The sequence below is a fragment of the Antedon bifida genome, chromosome 5 (genome assembly GCF_963402885.1).
Source record: "Antedon bifida chromosome 5, ecAntBifi1.1, whole genome shotgun sequence".
NCBI lineage: Eukaryota > Metazoa > Echinodermata > Crinoidea > Comatulida > Antedonidae > Antedon > Antedon bifida.
The window spans coordinates 5,135,616-5,154,306 of NC_136230.1; the positions used below are offsets into that span (position 1 = coordinate 5,135,616).

The window sequence follows — 18,691 nt, forward strand, 5'->3', positions numbered from 1 at the left end:
ACAAAACTATAATATGAAAATATAAAATATAATAAAAATATATAAACACAACAGGCAAAGAACATTAATTGTTGTGACCTACTGAAATTTAATTAATTAATTTGAAACAATAAGTGAGGAAATCTGCGAGAATGAGAAAAGTCGCCCCAACCGAGATTGTGGTTACTTTCTCATTCTCACAGATCTCCTCATCTTATCGTTGCAATATAATAAAAATAATAGAATGCCAATAAAAATACGGTAAATACTGTTGTGTACAGGGGATGTTCATATAATTATAGAGGGCCCTATGCTTAATTTATGTACAGTATGTTTTTTTTTTATTTTAAATTATAGCTTGACTTTCAATAGCACACGGTTCAACTGACTACAAACAAATCGATCATCTTTACTTATGAAGAATTCTTCACCAGTAGGAAACTTTAAAATTATGTGGGGTTTTAACTCTTTAATTTTATACTACAACCAACGTTTTGGAATAGTGGTTTAAGAAGGTTTGTAGTGTAGTCGTAAATACAATGACACCCTGTAAAGGGGACATTTTATCATAAAACAAATGAGGGAAATGCCGCCAAAACCTATATTTGAGGGACACCCTATTAAGGAGTGAAATTCGTTCATGTAAACAAAAACAAACTTGCATTTAACTACAGTATAATTATTTATTGTTTCTGCTAAAATATAACAATATACAAATACAAAACTATGCAAAAATACACGAGTAAGGTTATTCTGTTTTTGTCACTAAATAAATAAGTACATTTTGCTAAATAAAACTTGTTAACTATCAAAATAAGGATTTCTCGTTTACTAATTTAAAAATACAAATTACAAATTTACTTTAAATTACATTATTTAAAACTAAAAATTTCACATATATAAAAAGGTTACAAAAATATAACCACCCTTTTAAAATACAGTTAATTTATTTTTTCACACACAATTCAAAATTGTAAAACTTTTAAACCTTAAAAAAATGATTTTAAAATGTTATAGACGTCACACACAATTCACAAGTACTGTTTTAAATTACCATATTAAAAATTTAAATTAGCAACAATTATTTATTACATGTAATATATTGTGATATATTTCTTAATTTGAAAATATTTTAAATAATCAGTTTCTGTTTTAATAGCATGTTAAAAACTTTTACAACATTTACTTAAATATATTTGTTATGGCAAAGTACTTAACCATTTCACATTAAATTTTGAATACATTTTAGATAAGGCAAGAACAAATGATTTGATATTTTTGTATAAAAATCATTTTATATTTAACCTTTGAATTAAATTGTTTTTGTTAAACAGATTCAACTATAAGGACTGGCAGATTGTACGCACATTCCAAGGGAACAAGAATGCGGAACAGTCTTCAGTAGGTGACGTGGAATCGTCGATAAAGACGTCATCTGTGACCGGACTGGTACATTCAGAATTGTCATCAGATGAACTATGAAAAACAATAAAACAATGTTAAGCTCTGTTTACACAATCATACTTTATGTGACAACAAAATGATGTCATATCACTACCATATTTGGGCATATCACTACCATATTTGGGCATATTACTACCATATTTGGACACATCACATCACATCACACACATAGTGTAGACGGAGTTTAAGTGGTAATGTTAATTTTGATATGAAAATAATCAATGAAAAAAATGTTGGTAGAAAATATCCCTTTGGGAAATCCCTATTAAGGGACACTGTCCTATGAAATAAATGAGGGGGAAATATGTTTTAACAATTTTAGTTCATGGGCGTTCTAATGTATTCTATTACAGGGATACTTCCCTGTAAAAATGAACAAGCCAAAATATATTTTTTACACTACGGCCAACCTCTATTCAGGGGAAACCCCTATTAAGCTCTGTCTACACTATCAAACTTTATGTGACAAAAAAATGTGACGATGATGTCATATCACTGCTATATTTGGGTATGTCACTACCATATTTGGGCACATCACACTTTTTTGTCAAACTAGTTTGAAAGTGTAGACAGAGCTGGGTGTCAAAGGTGTCCCCTTAATAGGGGCTCTATTGTATGTATAAAATCTAACCTTTCTGCAGTGATGGACTCTCCATCAGACGTCCTTAAATGTGGCGGTTCATTTTCAGGTATTGGCGGAAGATGGCAGGCTGTCATACAACTCATGCGTATCTGCTTTGCTGTTCGCATCGACACTGTCCATGACAGTTTACTATGAGGGCGCTTGCATTCAGGTGATGCATAAATGTCAAGAAAATCTCTCATTAAGGACTTGCATTGTAGTAATTCACTATCGGACATCTGGTAAGTATGAAAAAAAAAACAATTGTTTTAAAGAAACAAAAATTATGAAGGGGTAGAAATACAAACTAGGAAACATCAGCATGATGTTAGGGGGCTGGGTGGATAGGGTAAAACAGAAATTTGCTTTCCACGACTAAAGCTTTGTTTGCCACTAGGATGCAACACAAGGACGTAGACGCAGCGCGACAATTTGAATAATCTATTGCTTGTGATTGGTTAAATTACTTGCATTGCATCCTAGTGGGAACCAAGATTTAATGAGGTCTATAAATGACCTGCTTGTCTTATGTGCTTTTGTTTTGGGACAGTAAACGGTAAACGATAGATTAATCTGCGCATAGGCCTACTTGTATAGTATACATCATTCCATTTCATATTAAGCAATTTCTACACTATCAAACTTTATGTGATAAAAAAATGTAATGTGCCCATATATGGACATGGTGATCAATACCATATTTGGGAATATCACTACCATATTTGTGCACATCACACCAAACTAGTTTGATAGTGTAGAAAGAGCTTACATTAACAGTTCACTTACACGTGTATGGAGTTGTAGAGCTAGTAGACACCTTGTCCATTCACGCTCAGCCGGGTTACAATGAACGCGAGCAAAATCCGCCAACTCGTACGTTAATAATGCTAAAGCTTTTACGGAAGACTGCAAGATAAAAAAAATTCTAATGAAAATAAAAAGCTTTCATGGCATATTCTTCTAGAAGGGTTTTCTTTGAAGAAAATGGAGATCCTAAAATTCAAAGTATATATTCAAACATCAATTTAATTATGGTAAAAAGAAGACTTTATAAAGCATAGCCAAACCATAGAGGGTGCTATACTTTTTTTTTTAAATTCATCCAAGAACAGAGGGCACTATTACCAAATCCTAAACAAGCAGTATGCCAGGCACTTTCTAAATGCAGCGTAGTTGGGCCTCAATGGTAAATGTTTTTTGTATATCCAAAACAAAAAGCACCTGTAGCAGGAGCTAACTCGAAATATCGGGGAAACTCCCACCATTAACAGGAAAGGTGTCTGGTAATAAGCCGCCTGTCGTACCATTATTGGACGTTGGATTACTGATCGTGAGATCGTGGTTTGAATTGCTCGTTTACAAAAAAAAAATTACAAAACGGGAAGAGAACAAATTTAACCAAATATTGACCGGGTAATAATGTGCTATGTAAATTACCTTTGAGAATGATTATTCATAAAGAGGGCGCTATAGAAATGTGGTAATTATTATTAATTATTCCGAGAATAAATCAGGCCTTGTCTTTTTAAAATTATAGCTGTGCTACAAATTGTACTCCTCAATACATTCAGGGGTGCTGTAGGTGTGCCGTTTGTATTTTGGTGTGTAGAAGTTTACCAAATTTAAATCACACTCCTCAACGGCAGTTTAGGAGTGTGTTAGGTGAGTGATCGCACTTGCTCACCTCAAAAGAAAAGGCCTGATAAATGTTACATTACCTTATAATGAACAAAGGCAAAATGGCACATGGATGCTTCTAGTTTTCTCGTAATCCTGTCCAAAAACTCCTGCCACGTGTTGCTCTGTATATTCATTGCGTTGTTTGATTTACAAAATGAATGATAGATCTGCAGAAAGGTGTTTGAGTTGGTACCCTGAATGTCGAACTGAAGCTTTTCTAAAATAATACGTTCCATACGCGAGAGGTCACTTAAAGATGCCCTGCATTGGCTGATGCGTAGTAAATGTTTTGCACACATATGATTCTAGTAATGAAAATTAGGTAAAATAAATGAATTACATTGAGATTATTTTAAATTAAATAATTGTATAAACCGATAATATAATTTCTAATTCACAACATTTCTTTAAAGCTTTAATAGTCTACACTATTAAACTAGTTTGACAAAAAAAAGTGTATGGTATAATATGGTATGGCATGCCCAAATATGGTATGGCATGCCCAAATATGGTAGTGATATGACATCATCATGTCCATATATGGACACATCACATTTCATAGAGTTTGATAGTGTAGAATTTTAATAGATTTATTTAGTTTACAATTTACTAAAACTGTACACTTCAATATCCAAATCATTCTAGAACCCTATAGAGAATGGTCTGTACCTACAAGTAAATACAGTATGTTGTGACCAGTCTAGCCTGTTTTCAGTGTGAACATACCTTTGGTTCTTCTATTGTCTTGACTGCCATGTAAAAACAACATGTACTCACACACATGATATGATGAGCTCGGGCCTAAACAAATGAAAAAAAAATATTCTTAAACAAATTCAAAAATGTCTAGGGGTCAGAATTTTTTTTGGTCAACTTTCATTAAACATTACAATTTTTTCTATAGCGCACCCTCTATTATTTAAAATTTTTAAACGTTTTCACTTGATGTTTAAGCTGTGATTGGGTATTTCAGCTGAATTTATTTAATTGAGGGGTTTTTAACACATCAATTGTCAGAAAAGTTACGCAGTAAACAACATTAAGGGCTACACCTAATATAAAGACTTGTTATAACCTCTTGTCATTTGTAGCATGAAGGAAATATTTTTTCTCCATGTTTGAAGGAAGTAAATGTATAATATAATTTAGGCATACATGAATAGTTTTATAAAGCATGCAGGAAATGAGACGGAAATTGTTTATTTGTGAACAAACAACATTTTATACTACATAAACATTTATAGAAACACTTTAAAAAAAGCTGCATTATGCAAAATAAAATGTAGTTATAAGTAGAACCACCTTGGGACATCCATAAGCAGGGGACATCTCTATGAGGCGAGACAAAAGATTAATGTGCTTTGCCACCAAGGCCAACCCCAGTGGACACTGTATTAAAGGCACACTGTGTTGGGTCCCTACCCAGTAGCGTAGCACAAATGCCCCTGGTTTAGGAATGCTGGAGCCAGCCCTCTAGTGTTTTTAGCCCTTTTCAACATATTTTAATGTCTGTTTTTTCCTCTCTGCACTTCTCAGGGCCTCCATAAGCTCCGGTGCCTCTGGGTTTAGCCAGTGAGCGCTCATAGCCATTACGTCACTGAAGGTGCCCCATAACAATTGTTCTATTATACTGAAAAAGGAATTATTTTAATAATTTTTAATTCTTCCAGTGCTATGGATGCTTACTTTAACAATTGATAAAAATCTTCCCATAATGTTCACCGCCTGGAAGAATGTTTCAGGAGAGAGTTTGTAGAAACGGTTTAAGCAACGAAGTCTGTCAACCACTTTGATGTACAAGTCTATTGTTAAGTCACCAGATTTCTAGAAAAGAAGATACAGTAAAATATATTTTTTTTATATTCAGTTACCATGCGGTAGCTTGTAGTACTACGGCTGAAAAAGTGGGTTATTTGGAAACTCTGACGTGCAAACCCCAAAGCACATCTGGGAAAAGAGAATCTATGAAAACATATTTGTTGATAATATTAAGATGTATGTAGACAGTAGTAGTATTTTGTAAGAAATATTTCTTGTTTAATGCTGTGTTAGGATGGACCTGTCCCACATTTAAAAAATGAAGTTAAAATACCTTGTTTGAAAATTGTAAATAACCTATATGTGGGCTATATTTTTCTTCAGATTTTAGAGCTGAATGAAGGTCGTTTAATAGTTGATCTATGTAGGTGGCTGCCATTTTCTTGCTTCAGTGTTTATCTAGCAAACTATCTGTAAAATACAGTAAAACAGTGTTTGATATCAGAATTATTTTCAGATTCCTAGCAAACACTGATTTAAACAATTTTTTTTAGGAGCAAATAAACAAATAAACCTATGATAGGTTTTCTAATGTAAAGAAATTTGTATACAAAACATGCATTTGCATAATTAATTGAACCAGACTAAAACTTAAAGGTCCAAGCAAGGTCGAAAGGTATACTAAGTTTTCTTCTTGGTATGGTAACCAGGGAAAAATATTTCTATATAAAACAGTAAATATAATACTAGGCCTACTAGGCCTATAATAGTAACACTAACTAACAGGTAGCCTAGCTTAACATGCAGTGGAGGCTGGTGGTAAAGCTATGATGGATCTATGATGCCTACCCAATTGGAGGTAATATACCTCCATTCCACCATCTATATGACCATGAATATGATGATGGCCTGCTGACCAGACCTAATGAAATAAATAAAGAGAGGCCTAAAAACTAGTATGGAAGGTTGGCTAGCCTAATCTGTCCTGCATACTTGGCCAATATTTTTTGCAATTCAACTAACCAAAATACTACTTTATTAGCTACACCTATAATAATAGAAAGAAGCAATGTGTAGCTAGGCCTAGGCCTGCAGCTGTCGTGAGAGCGGGAAGAATGTCTACGAACAATGTTCACTTCGTCGGTGGTATCAATCAGCTGCACGCAGTGTTTTATACTGGTGGTGGACCAACTTCCCTCTTCAAAACAACAAAGATATTTATCAGAATTTGAACTGCGCGCCTTTTCTGGATCGTTGGCAGAAAACCAATGAAGCGAATCTCTTTTGCATAATTGCCAAATGGCGAATAACCCAAACAGATGCATTTTAGATTCAACCGCTTATTGTTAACATGAAATTATGCATACAAATTTTTTGGATAATCTTACAGATATTTAATATCACATTTAAATTAACTAAATTGTAGGATGTAAAAATTACACTTTGTCAAATTATTTTGACTTTAGTTTGGAACTATTTTTTGCGGTTTGATACAAATAAGGTAATCGTTGACTATTGGACCAAACAAAAACGTCACTCGTCAGCTGTAATTACTTCGCTATCCTTCGGAGGCTAAACATCAAATTTTTTTTCAATAGAAATTTTTCATTTTTTTCTGTTAAATAAGATGTACAAAATGTGTTAGAAGATACTGGTATTATTTGTGAAGCTTAGTGCTCACACTAACCTAACAAACCAATGGTTTTGTTTCTTTTGTGAGTGAGAGGTAAGCAATTTCTTTTCTGTTCAGGGTTGGGTTTGACAGCTGATCTCAACAACAACCGAAATGGGGTCAACCGTTTTGTTTGATAAACAAGAGGCCTAGCTAGCTAGGCGTATCTAGGGCGTAGGCTATATTTTTGTGTTTTTAACTTTGTCTTTTATTAAAATTGTGTAAAATATTCAGTTTATTATGAAGCTTATGTCCTCTAACATATTATCATTAACCTACTAACTGAACAGGCCTATTTTTTTCGTTGGTACATCAGGAAACAAACAATTTTGATGATTGAAAAATGATTTGTACTGACTATGTACAGCAGCTTAATATGTTATTCCCCAATTTGAAATTCACAACAATATTCAAATATATTATTTCTAAATGTACAAAATGGGGATAAATATTTCGTTTACATTAATCATTATTTGTCATCGTTCCCTACTCTTTATAATAATGAATTATTTTAAACCACCTGCAACTTTTTCATTATATTTATACACCTACCTTTGAAACATAATTATTAATAATTAATATTTTCGCATAGTGCTTATGTAAGCCATTTTGCTTAATAATATTGTTTTCAGTTTCTTGCCTGTACTTGTTGATGTCATGTCCTGAATTGTTTGCAAAGCAAACAATACTTAATGCAAACAACATCCCTTTTGGCCCCAATAAACTGATGCAATGAAAATGAAAGAATATATTGGCAATAATTAGGTCAAGCAAAAATTCCCTATGACTGAGTCAACTTTAATTTCGCCAGTATTTATAGCATAATTCTATAATCAAAATGTCTATTCTTGAATGTTCTATTGTTTGTAGGTGTGGTGTAGTAATTATTTTTGGTTAAAAATGGTGGTATTAAATATTCATTGTGATTAACTTTGCTATCTTTGTATGCATTGTTGTAAGCCTATTATTTTATTGGGAAATTTGGTGGTTCATGAAAAGAACACTTCTTAAGACCCTGAGATGTTTTTGTATGGCTTAGTACTGTAATTATACAAACAGGGAAATTAGAATGAATGTACAGTTAGTTTTCTAAAAATGTATAAAATATACCAAACTTTTTTTTTATTGCAAATAATGTATTTCCATATTCGTATTCACATTTTCAAAAGCACAGTCAATGATGAAAAAATTATTACAACAATAATTTGATTTTTTTTTTCTTTTTAAGGTCCTTTGTGTAGTTGTGTGTGGTGGTGGTTATCAACAAAATGAGGATGCGCAAGGTTTTTGATGTGAGGAGGTTACAAGGCATGTTGGAGAAAGAGATGGAGAGAGAAGAGAAACTTTGGGTACCATGCCTTACCAACCTTGATGATTCTGAGGTAAGTAATACATAATACTGTCAAAACTGGTAAAAAATAAAGGAGGATCATCTCCTACCCCTAACAAAATAGGGGATTATCTTCTACCCCAGAAAAACAGGAGATCATTACCCTGAAAAAAAAATAAGGGGATCTCTTTCTGTGCTTTTTAAGGTATCCTTATTTTTATCAGTATGCTTAATATTTTTATTTAAATTGTGATGTATTAAAGGCAAGTTAGCTTCTTTATTTTGGGCATGTTATTGCTATAAATTTGATTATTATTATTATTATTATTTCATGGATGATTAGCTAGTATTGTTCATCTAATAGTCTCGTTAGACAATTACAATTATCTTACACATGATTGCATCATATCATAAGTGATTTGATTTCACAAGTTGATTTTCTGCTGATTGTAAATCTTTTTAAATCTAAATATTTTTACCTTTTTTTTCCTTTAAAAAATCAAAATTACTATTTATGCACCACTAACTAACTGTAACTGTACCATATATGGTCAGGTTGGTAAATAATCCCACCCCCCTAATGTTCTAAATTTTGTATCTAGGCTTACTCTGACTATGCTCCAGTCATATACAGTTAGTGTTTTCTGGTATAATAATAATTTGGAATTTGCTATACTATATTTAGAAATTACATTGTTTGTGTAAATTCTATGAAGTCAAATTTTTTTTTTATGCAAATGTTTTTCCTTGTAGTAACTTTGTATAGGATGATGAAATTATGTTTTTGTTAGTTTTCTGGTTGAACTGTTTCAATATCCACAAGAATTTATGTTTTTGAATAAAATGAATAGAATTATAAATAATACAACATACAGTAATAACTGTAGTTGGGTTTCGTTTCTGTATTATTTTCATATTATTATTACTGTATTTTCTTTGTGTGTAGCCAAGCCAGCCAATGAGTGGCAGGTGGTTGTCACATGACCGCTGTAGCTTGAATACTGGATTATTATACTTCCCCAAACAATGCTTTTAGTATCAATCTACGTCACATGCATCTTGACTTTTTATCTCTTATCTGATTAAATATGAATGGTCTACTCTTTATGTCATAAAATATTTAAAATATTATAGAGTTGGAGTATTAATAAATGAATTTACTGTTCATAAACCTGATATCGGATTATAAAAAATGTTTTTTCTTCATTAATAATAAAAAAAAACAAAATTGTTTAAAATGTATATTTTTTTTAATTTACAAATTACAGCAAGTTCTTTCTGCCAATGTAGAATACTTGGTATATGTACTGTAAAGCTCTGTAATAGTTTGACAAAAATGTGTGATGTGCCTAAATATCACAATTTTAGACAGAGCTTAATACAAAGAGTAGTTTCTGTTTACATGGCCTTCCACAAAAACAACAATGAAAGTGTATGTAAAGTTTTCTGTAACCACACTCTGTATTGCCTTATTAGTGTTGTAGTATACCACAGTCTAGTCAGGACTTGACAAACCTTCCCAAAGGCTAATTTCGGTTTTACCACCTTAACCTCACATGACCTACAGTAGTAATTAAATTTTACAGTAGAATCATTACCAGTGTTAATTGTGTACAGTATTGTTGAATTTTGTAAAAAAATCACCTAAATTAAATGTTGTGTATTGTACACATACTGTACTGTTAGACTTGCCCCAAGTCTGTATTATTGTAGTATTATATTAATTTAGATTTTTGTCTGAAAATTGTGAGCTCAAGTATTATACGTATGAAACGCCATATGTGCCAAAATATTTATCTTTACTAATTACAGTCTAGTACCTAAACTAACGTACTGTATATTATGTTTTTTTTTCCACAAAATGCAGCAATAAAATTATGCTCTAAAAATGTGGATAGCTACATATAGCAATTAATTTAAACTATACTTTTTATATTTTATTTATTTGATAGGATAAGTACATTACTATGGATGATCGTGATTATGCTGTGATGTGGTTATATGAAAAGAATGCCGTGTTTGAGTTTCACCCGGAGACTCTCGTACACAGTATCAATTACTTGGATCGCTTCCTCAGTGTTATGAAGGTGAGTTTTAAAGTGGTTTAAAATTCAATATTTATGATACAAATTTTGCACTATATTTTATCAATGGATATTTTCTACTCTCACAATCAATGGGTATACCCCCATATTCAATGATTTGCCTTAAGAGCCATGCTTCTCAACAGGTATTACTAAACTGCTTAAACCTTGCGCCAACCTCGTACAAACCCCCAAGAACCCTGTACAAACCTACAAACCAACTAATTTTGATTAGATCTCAACTAGAACTATAAAAGGACACAATTTATGAAGAAGAAAAAATTGAAATTGGTGTAAGTTTGTCTGTTTTTAGGTGAAAAACTAAAATTTTTGGGAAAATTACAGATTTCACTAACCATAAATAATATCGACAGAGACCACTTGAAAAAGGGTGCTCATATTTTGCACGCCATCTATGGTATACGTGCAACCCACTATGATTAATCCACCATTATCAGTGTTCTTTACGTTAGTACTAATTGAGACGTGTTTACCTGTCGTAGCCAGGTACAGTGTATGCACTATTTACATTGTCAAGTGATCTACTTCAGTCACAGTGATTTCAAATTTATTGACAATTGTAGATTTTGATAATAACAGATTTGAATAATTAAAGTATTAACTTAGTATCTAAAAGAGGAATTTTGACATATTTGTTTTTAAAAGTCAAAGCGATAATTTTTATTGAATGTAAGCTCCAATAATTGTTTTTGTCATTTCAGCATATGTCAATTTATACTTTTATTGTGCAGTTACCAAATATTAATTTCATTATATACAGTACACTTAATTAAATAATAATATTAAAATTAATATTTGTTTTACATTTATAAAGAATACTTAAAGATGGACTGTATTGTCCCCCAAAAACATGAAAAATGAAGATTAATAAAAAAAAAAAAGGCGTTGAATAAGCCATTTCACAGTTTTTATAAAGTAAAACACTTTGATAGAAAAAAAAAAATTTCAGTGAAGGACAGTATATTTAACAATAAAAACCAGCCCTCTTGAAATATAAATTGAAACAAATGAATAAAAATATACGAAATTGCTGTATTAATATTCATTTTAATTTAACACAGTGCCTGCGTTTATTCAATGTTATTAGTGTATTTATGCTGGCTACCCTCAATCATAGAATATTTAGATCAGAGGAATACACTACAGGCAAATAAGCATTCTTTACCTGTGGTGAAATGACAGGGATCCAATTAGCTACAATTGCGCCTGCCTAGCAAATTGCTTGATAATGTATGCACCTTTAAAAAAAATGCTGAGATTGTAATGTAAATGGACAGCATGTGTCACTACGTTGAAGGTTGTAATTTTATGATTTAAGAGTAATCTTCTTATGTGATAGATGATATAGTAAAGTTGGGAAAATGTTTCAAGCTATGTATTCCAAATGGTGGAATGTTTAAAATTAAAAATACCCTATTAAAAATATTTTGTGTATACAGTACCTGTACTGTAAAGCCCAAAATGTTTGTGATTTTACATTTCCAACTATTTCGCGACCTTTCATTTTCGTAATTTCAGTTTCTTGTTTCTTTCAAATTTTTTAGAAATAACCGTATAAATTAAATATATTGTTAATATTGACAACGTTAAACATTATAATGGATAAATTTGTTAGATTTTAAAAAAAACAAGTATATTATAAAAATTAAATGATATATACTAATTTATTGTTATTTGCATTGATATAAACAGATGGTTTACTACAAACTGCTTATTCATAATAAATTCATGTAAAGAACAGGAAAAACAACAAAACTTTAAAAAATGCCTTTCATTTAGAAGAAGGCAACAAAAGAAAAAATATTTTATTGATTAGGAAATATTAGTAGGATTATAACAATTGATACAATATTGTAATAATAATCTCAGTATTTTAAAATATTCATTTTTAATGTGTTTCTTTTTAGGTTCACCCAAAATATATGATGTGTATAACGGTTGCCTGCTTGTACTTGGGTAGTAAAATGGTGGAGGAAGATGAGGTAAACATTTGTTATATTGCTTAAGCTCTGTCTACACTATCAAAATTTATGTGACAAACAAATGTGATGTGCCCATATATGGAAATGATGATGTCATCACTACTATAATTGGGCATATCACTATAATTTGGAAACAAAAATAGTGTAGACAGAGCTTTACAAATTGGTGTTTGATTTAATTTAAAAAAACTCTTATTTTCATCCAGTCTATTTTAAGCCATGGTGTAAATAATGAGTCAGATTTTTTATTATTATTTATCTGATAAAATGTAAATAAAAGTAGAGATTAGGTAGTTAACCAAATATGTTAAAAAGATAACAAAACAGAATTGTTCATTGTTGTAAAGATGTTGTCTGTTCAAACTCACGTAAGCGTATAGGTTATTGTTTTCTTCCTGGTATGACGTATTTGATTGAATCCTGTTGTGGTTTTTTACGGAAAACATAAATAGGTGTGTATTGTGTCCGTAGGACTTCCTACCCACTGTTTCAACCCTATACCAATAATACACAAGTAATACATTAGATCTTATCTACAGTACACGACACTAATCCTGAATGAGTGTTCATATTTGCCTTGTAAACAATAAAATATTATTTCTGTGAGATAGTGCCTGAAGGTCGTGTCTCTTGTAGAAAATAAGTAAAATCTGGAATATTCTAGAGATAAATGGGGTTGGGGGAGGGGGAAAAAGATAAATTTTGTATTTGCAACGTAATTTGAGCAATGATATGACAACTTGGGTTTCGTCCTAGAAGGATACCAGCTTAAAAGTATATCTTAACCCTAACACATATGGGTATGTTCTCTTATCAGTAATAACCCTAATTTTCAACTGGAATAGTCTCTAATGCATTTAATCATTGCATTAAAGGATGTATAAGCCAATTTAATTAATTAGTCTTGGTTACTTCATTTAATTAATAAGGTCCACTGTCCTTGAAAATGATACAGTATCTACTGTATATACCACTTAGTATTAGGTTTTACAATCTTGTTTTTATCTAAAATCTGCATAGTTAATTCTGAGTTAATTCTTTCCATGTCGGTGATGTTTTAACAAAGACTACTGTATCTTATACTACTATTCTTTCTTCTTATCATCATGAACACTGAACATCTTGCGACATACATAGCAGATTACTGCCCATAGTGTGCATACTGTAGACTTATATTAGACATTATTTAACAGACATTACATTAAATTTCTGGATTTTGCTTTGTTTTTGTGTTGTATAATAATTTAACCATTTACTATTGTCTTGCCTAACATTCCGTGAATCTTGGGAAGTTATTAGCATTCTGTTTTTCCAATTATGCTTCCTTATTCCTTGTTTTTATTCCAATATACAATCTTCCCTGTTTGCAATCCACTTGACTTGCTACTTATAGATACCAGTAATAAAGTAATTGTTAAATTACAGATTTCATATTGATGAAACTTCATGCATAATAAACCAAATAAATCATTATTACAATACTTCCTCATATTTTTGGAAAAACACTACAGAAAAATTATTTATGGTTGTTTTTTTTTTTTCTATTTTTATTTTAGGATGTACCCTTGACTGGTGACCTAATACGCGTCAGTAAATGCGGTTGTTCTGTATCAGAAGTCCTACGAATGGAACGCACAATTCTAGACAAACTCAACTGGGATATGCACGTTCCGACATCCCTTGGATTCCTTCAAATTGTAAGTGCATTTTCTTGTGGTGACATTAAAATATTTAATCCTAGTGAAATGTGGATATACAGTACTATAATCACTTATTTTAACCCCAAATGGGGAGATATGCTTGGACATACAGTCCTACGTAGTCTATTCCAAGAATAAAGAACCAAATTATTTTTCTCCAAACACCAATTCACCAAAATACAATGAATTTTTATTATGAGCCTTTTGTTTGAATGTTATAAACTTTAATGTAAGATTTCATAATAAACTTGCATTATGCGAAGGTCTTGGTTAAATTGGATGGCATGGATTTCCATATTAAACAACAAATTGGTTTTTGTACTTATATTCAAATACCAAAAAGAGTCTGCAAAATTATTTCTGGAGGGGCTTTTATTCTTAGACGAGTTTTTACCATCATGACTAAAAATTCACAAAGAAGAAATGTCAAAATTATTTATAATTAAATAATTATTTTAATTTTTTTTTTACAGTTGCATGCTCAGCTTATTGAACACCATCCACAGCTACTCAATGGTTTAGGTCACATGACCGCCTCTCGTCACCTCTCCATCTTGACCACGCGTCTGATCATTAGTCTGGGCAACGGAGTACTGTCCCAGTACAGTGGATCGAACATTGCGGTCAGTCTGCTAAGCCTGGAGCTTGAAAGACTCACACCAGCCTGGCTGTCAATCATAATTATGTTGCAAGACACAGTCAAGGTAGACACACTTCCTAGTTCAGGCTTAAGCTCTGTCTACACTATCAAACTAGTTTGACAAAACAGTGTGATGTGCCCAAATATGTTGGTGATATGCCCAAATATGGTAGTGATATGACATCATCATGTCCATATATGGGCATATCACATTTTTTGTCACATAAAGTTTGATAGTGTAGATAGAACTTAAGGCTTACTTTAGTGACGTTTAGTACACCAACTATCATTTAATCATGTTTTCTCGGATAAGGACTATAAACCTAGTACATCTTTCGAGACGTTGGGCGTTACCCCAGTGTAATAGTACACACACAGTCACTGTCACTCGCAGGCACTGATCATAGCTGGGCCCTCTGGGAGACCATTCTTTGACTGAAGAAGTCACCCAGTATAAATAAATAAAGAATAAACCACTTTTGGACACCCCATAATAAGGGTAACTTTCCTGTGAAACAAACAACCCCTAATCAGAGGACACATTGTTGAATCTCCCAAAGGTGTCCCCATAATAGGGGCTCTATAGTAATGTATTTGAATATTTTTTAGTAGGACCCATCTCTGATTAAATTACTCATGTTTTTATGTCAGGGCCACTAACTAAAAGTTGAATTAGTAGTACTGAGTGACGAAGCTTATTTAATATAAAATGAGCTTAAATAGAGTTAAAAGTCCTAAGCTGAATAAACATTGTCTCTTTTTGTTATACAAATTGAATAGAATTACCATTTCAAACAATGAGATAGACCTGCATTAATTAATCCTTATATAATTTCGTCAAGGATTTTATTTAGTAAAAGACAACCAATAGTTTATACAATTAAGTAAAACACCACAAGGACTAATTTTCTATATTTACAAATTGTCTAACCTTGGCAGTATAGAATTAAAATTTACATAATATTGTAATTATGCAAATTTGGTGACGATGCATCATTGTGTACAATGGCAGCCTGTTGGTCTTCTGATTATGAGTAACAGTTTAAATTGTATGTCTGTTGGTATTAGACAGACTAGTCGCTTCATATCATCAAATTTACCTTCAAAGGTCCAGGGCGGGTGATATTGTTATCGTTATCTAGGTATGACGTTATCAGGGGATAATAAGGCTACCATAAAACACAATATTGTATCCCTGTGTAGGATATCTACAGTCACTGGTGTGACGTTATTGGGGGAAAATACGGCTACAATAAAAGACAATATTGTATCCCTCTGTAGGAGTATCAATATCATTACTATTGTTCCAATGAGTTTGACTATAACAGAGGTTGTTTTTTTTTTCTCATTTCAGGTGGAGAGCCAAGACCTAATCCATTGTCGTGAGGTAATAAGCCACACCCTTATGGGCTACCCAACCACCAATGCAGTCTACTACTGCGTAAACCCACCATCTGTCATTGATAAACCTGCTCAACAAGACCTCAAACAGGCTAGCATCGACCTTGACGAGGTCTTCGACAGCATTAAGTTATTATATGAAGGTGGATGGGAACGAAATCGACCAGACACCTTAGAACAGCAATGCAAAGGCTCTAACATGTCCCCATGCCCACCACTCCAGACAGTTAGGCCTGTTTAGATAACTTTACAGTACCATGAAAAAAATTGTATAATATTTATATGATAAAAACGTATTGTATAGTTCAGTATTTATTATTAGTTTATAGTGTAAAAAAAAGACAAAAAAAGATGTATTATGGAAGATCCTTGTATAGTTCTTGTATAAAAAAAAAGTGTATGATTATTTGGGATGATGTACATAGACAAAATATAATGTAAAGACTGTTAATACTTTATGCATGATCTTTAGTTTCTCTGCATAGTTTTAATAAATGTATCATAAACTAATAATAATATAATCCTTTATCTAGTTAATACCTGAGCAATTATTTTAGTGATTATATGTTGCATATTCTATACATTATGTTGTGAGTTTGGATGATATGATTCTACTGCAGTGTTGTCAAATCATAGAGATATTATATAATATCTCTATGTATTTAAAGTATGCTACTCTATTTTAAGTTTTCACCTATTTAAACATTTTATCATAATCATGAGTTCAAGGTAATCGATAGATTTTCTCTACGATTGCTCTGATTGGTTTATTTAATCAATCGTTTGCGAATGAAGAAATTCTATTGGATAGATTCTTATTCTAACTATCGATGCTGTTTATTTATCATTACCAAAACAATACTTTTTTTGTAAGATAGATATCATACCTTTTATGTATGTATATAATTTTATTTTAAAAATAATATATATCATCTCTAATTTAAGATCAGGGACTTAGATGGTGTGTATACACAGTATTTAAAGGCTTAGATTATACTTTGAGGTGGTCTTTTATTGGAGGTATGGTGGGCTACGGCTTATTACAACATGTTTGTTTTCGCAACCTACCTATTAATGTTGGTCGTTTTTATTGTTTCATTTAATGATAGTTAAATCGTAAAATTTATTTTATACCTCAACAACATGTCATTGTCATGCAAGTTTTTACATTTTTTTTAAACACCAAGCAATAAATGTCACCTGTGCATTCCTATTTGTTTACATTACCAATGTTATAATAGTAGTATAGTATCTCTATGCATACATCTGCACAGTAGACTTTCCCGAACTGGCACCTATGGACTGGTCCAAAACTTCTGCTTTTCAAATGCATTTTAAATAGCATGAATAGAAAAAATTTGGAAAACCTTTGTGTGTTTTGGGAAAGTTGACTGTAGATAAGATACATAAAGAAAAATATTGTTTTTATTAAAATTAAAGTTGTGTTCGTGCTGCAGCATTATGTTATGTGATTTGAATGTTTCTTTTTTCGAAGAAGTAAGCATTTAATATAATTATTATTGTTTTGTCTATCTACTAAAGATTACCGATATTCACTTATACCGGTAATGAAATATTACTTACCAATTATTATTGTCTTGTGATTCGTAATATTCAGTTAAAACTTGCCTTTCACACTAAGTTATTATCACCTTATATTATGCACTAAATAATATAATAACTGTATAGTAATATGCATTTCCAAAGCTCACATTATCACATGATTGTCAGTATTACTAATTTGTCTAACAGATTATAGTTTTATATTGATCATTTTTGTAGATCTGTTTATTATTTTGTAATGATATATTTGTCAGTCTTGTTTTTTTGTAATGGTATGCACACAATTCCTCCATAGCACAATTGATCTAAAAGGCATATTCTTTTAGACAAAATCATTGTTTTTATTTCTGAAATGTCAATACTGGTTTGTCTTTCTATGTTTTTGCTGCACCTAGTAATGCTGGTATCACAGGTGAAATGCATAATATGTTTTAATGTACTTTTCTTCACCTGTATCATTGTGTTCAATAAAAGTGCAACAGATAAAAATAAAAACTGTTTTCTTGCTTTTTTTTATCTACAGTATGCGTTTTGTTTTTCAAAAGGTTCAGACAAAAAAAAATACACTGCAGTAAATATCATATGCCACTGTACACGCCCAGTTTGGAAATAATGAACAGTGATTGGTCTACTGTTGTCTATCAACTGTTTCTATTTTTAGAATAAGTCTTACAGCGCCACCTATACGTACAGACTTTGAAACGAGTTAGCAGGCTGTTTTTGATTGGTCAATATTGTTTATTGAAATAAACAGTCATTAAAATATTATAGTAGTTGTATTTTTAATTTCCTTAC

The 18,691-nt window shown here is 31.7% G+C and overlaps 2 protein-coding genes across 4 annotated transcripts; one reads left to right on the plus strand and one right to left on the minus strand.

The window, feature by feature from the left end:
- Nucleotides 1-648: 648 nt before the first annotated feature.
- Nucleotides 649-6,757, minus strand: LOC144842156 (cyclin-G1-like). Of its 3 annotated transcripts, none has more exons than XM_078698554.1 (8): nt 6,631-6,757; nt 5,838-5,974; nt 5,432-5,569; nt 4,472-4,546; nt 3,784-4,050; nt 2,852-2,971; nt 2,075-2,304; nt 649-1,455 (listed from the first exon to the last, which is right to left on the minus strand). In XM_078698554.1, exons 2-8 carry the CDS (start codon nt 5,940-5,942, stop codon nt 1,320-1,322), a joined length of 1,071 nt encoding a protein of 356 aa, XP_078554680.1. In that variant the 5' UTR covers nt 5,943-5,974; nt 6,631-6,757; the 3' UTR covers nt 649-1,319. The 3 variants fall into 3 exon arrangements, with proteins under 3 accessions (XP_078554680.1, XP_078554679.1, XP_078554678.1); XM_078698553.1 differs by having other exon boundaries at nt 5,838-5,970; nt 6,527-6,745; XM_078698552.1 differs by having other exon boundaries at nt 6,527-6,744.
- Nucleotides 6,758-7,047: 290 nt separating this feature from the next.
- On the plus strand, nt 7,048-18,391 carry LOC144842392 (cyclin-I-like). The gene is made up of 7 exons (XM_078698838.1): nt 7,048-7,229; nt 8,404-8,557; nt 10,458-10,592; nt 12,518-12,592; nt 14,149-14,289; nt 14,766-14,996; nt 16,287-18,391. Exons 2-7 carry the CDS (start codon nt 8,444-8,446, stop codon nt 16,572-16,574), a joined length of 984 nt encoding a protein of 327 aa, XP_078554964.1. The 5' UTR covers nt 7,048-7,229; nt 8,404-8,443; the 3' UTR covers nt 16,575-18,391.
- Nucleotides 18,392-18,691: the final 300 nt, after the last annotated feature.

Bases quoted from the DNA above. Each gene is read 5' to 3' on its own strand.
- LOC144842156 (XM_078698554.1), bottom strand. From the start codon at position 5,942: ATGGCAGCCACCTACATAGATCAACTATTAAACGACCTTCATTCAGCT. The intron at 5,570-5,837 runs GTATTTTAACTT...CTTCTTTTCTAG, and splicing joins ATTTACAATTTTCAAACAAG to AAATCTGGTGACTTAACAAT. The intron at 2,972-3,783 runs GTAATGTAACAT...TTTATCTTGCAG, and splicing joins TTGCCTTTGTTCATTATAAG to TCTTCCGTAAAAGCTTTAGC.
- LOC144842392 (XM_078698838.1), top strand. From the start codon at position 8,444: ATGAGGATGCGCAAGGTTTTTGATGTGAGGAGGTTACAAGGCATGTTG. The intron at 8,558-10,457 runs GTAAGTAATACA...TTTATTTGATAG, and splicing joins CCAACCTTGATGATTCTGAG to GATAAGTACATTACTATGGA. The intron at 10,593-12,517 runs GTGAGTTTTAAA...GTTTCTTTTTAG, and splicing joins GCTTCCTCAGTGTTATGAAG to GTTCACCCAAAATATATGAT.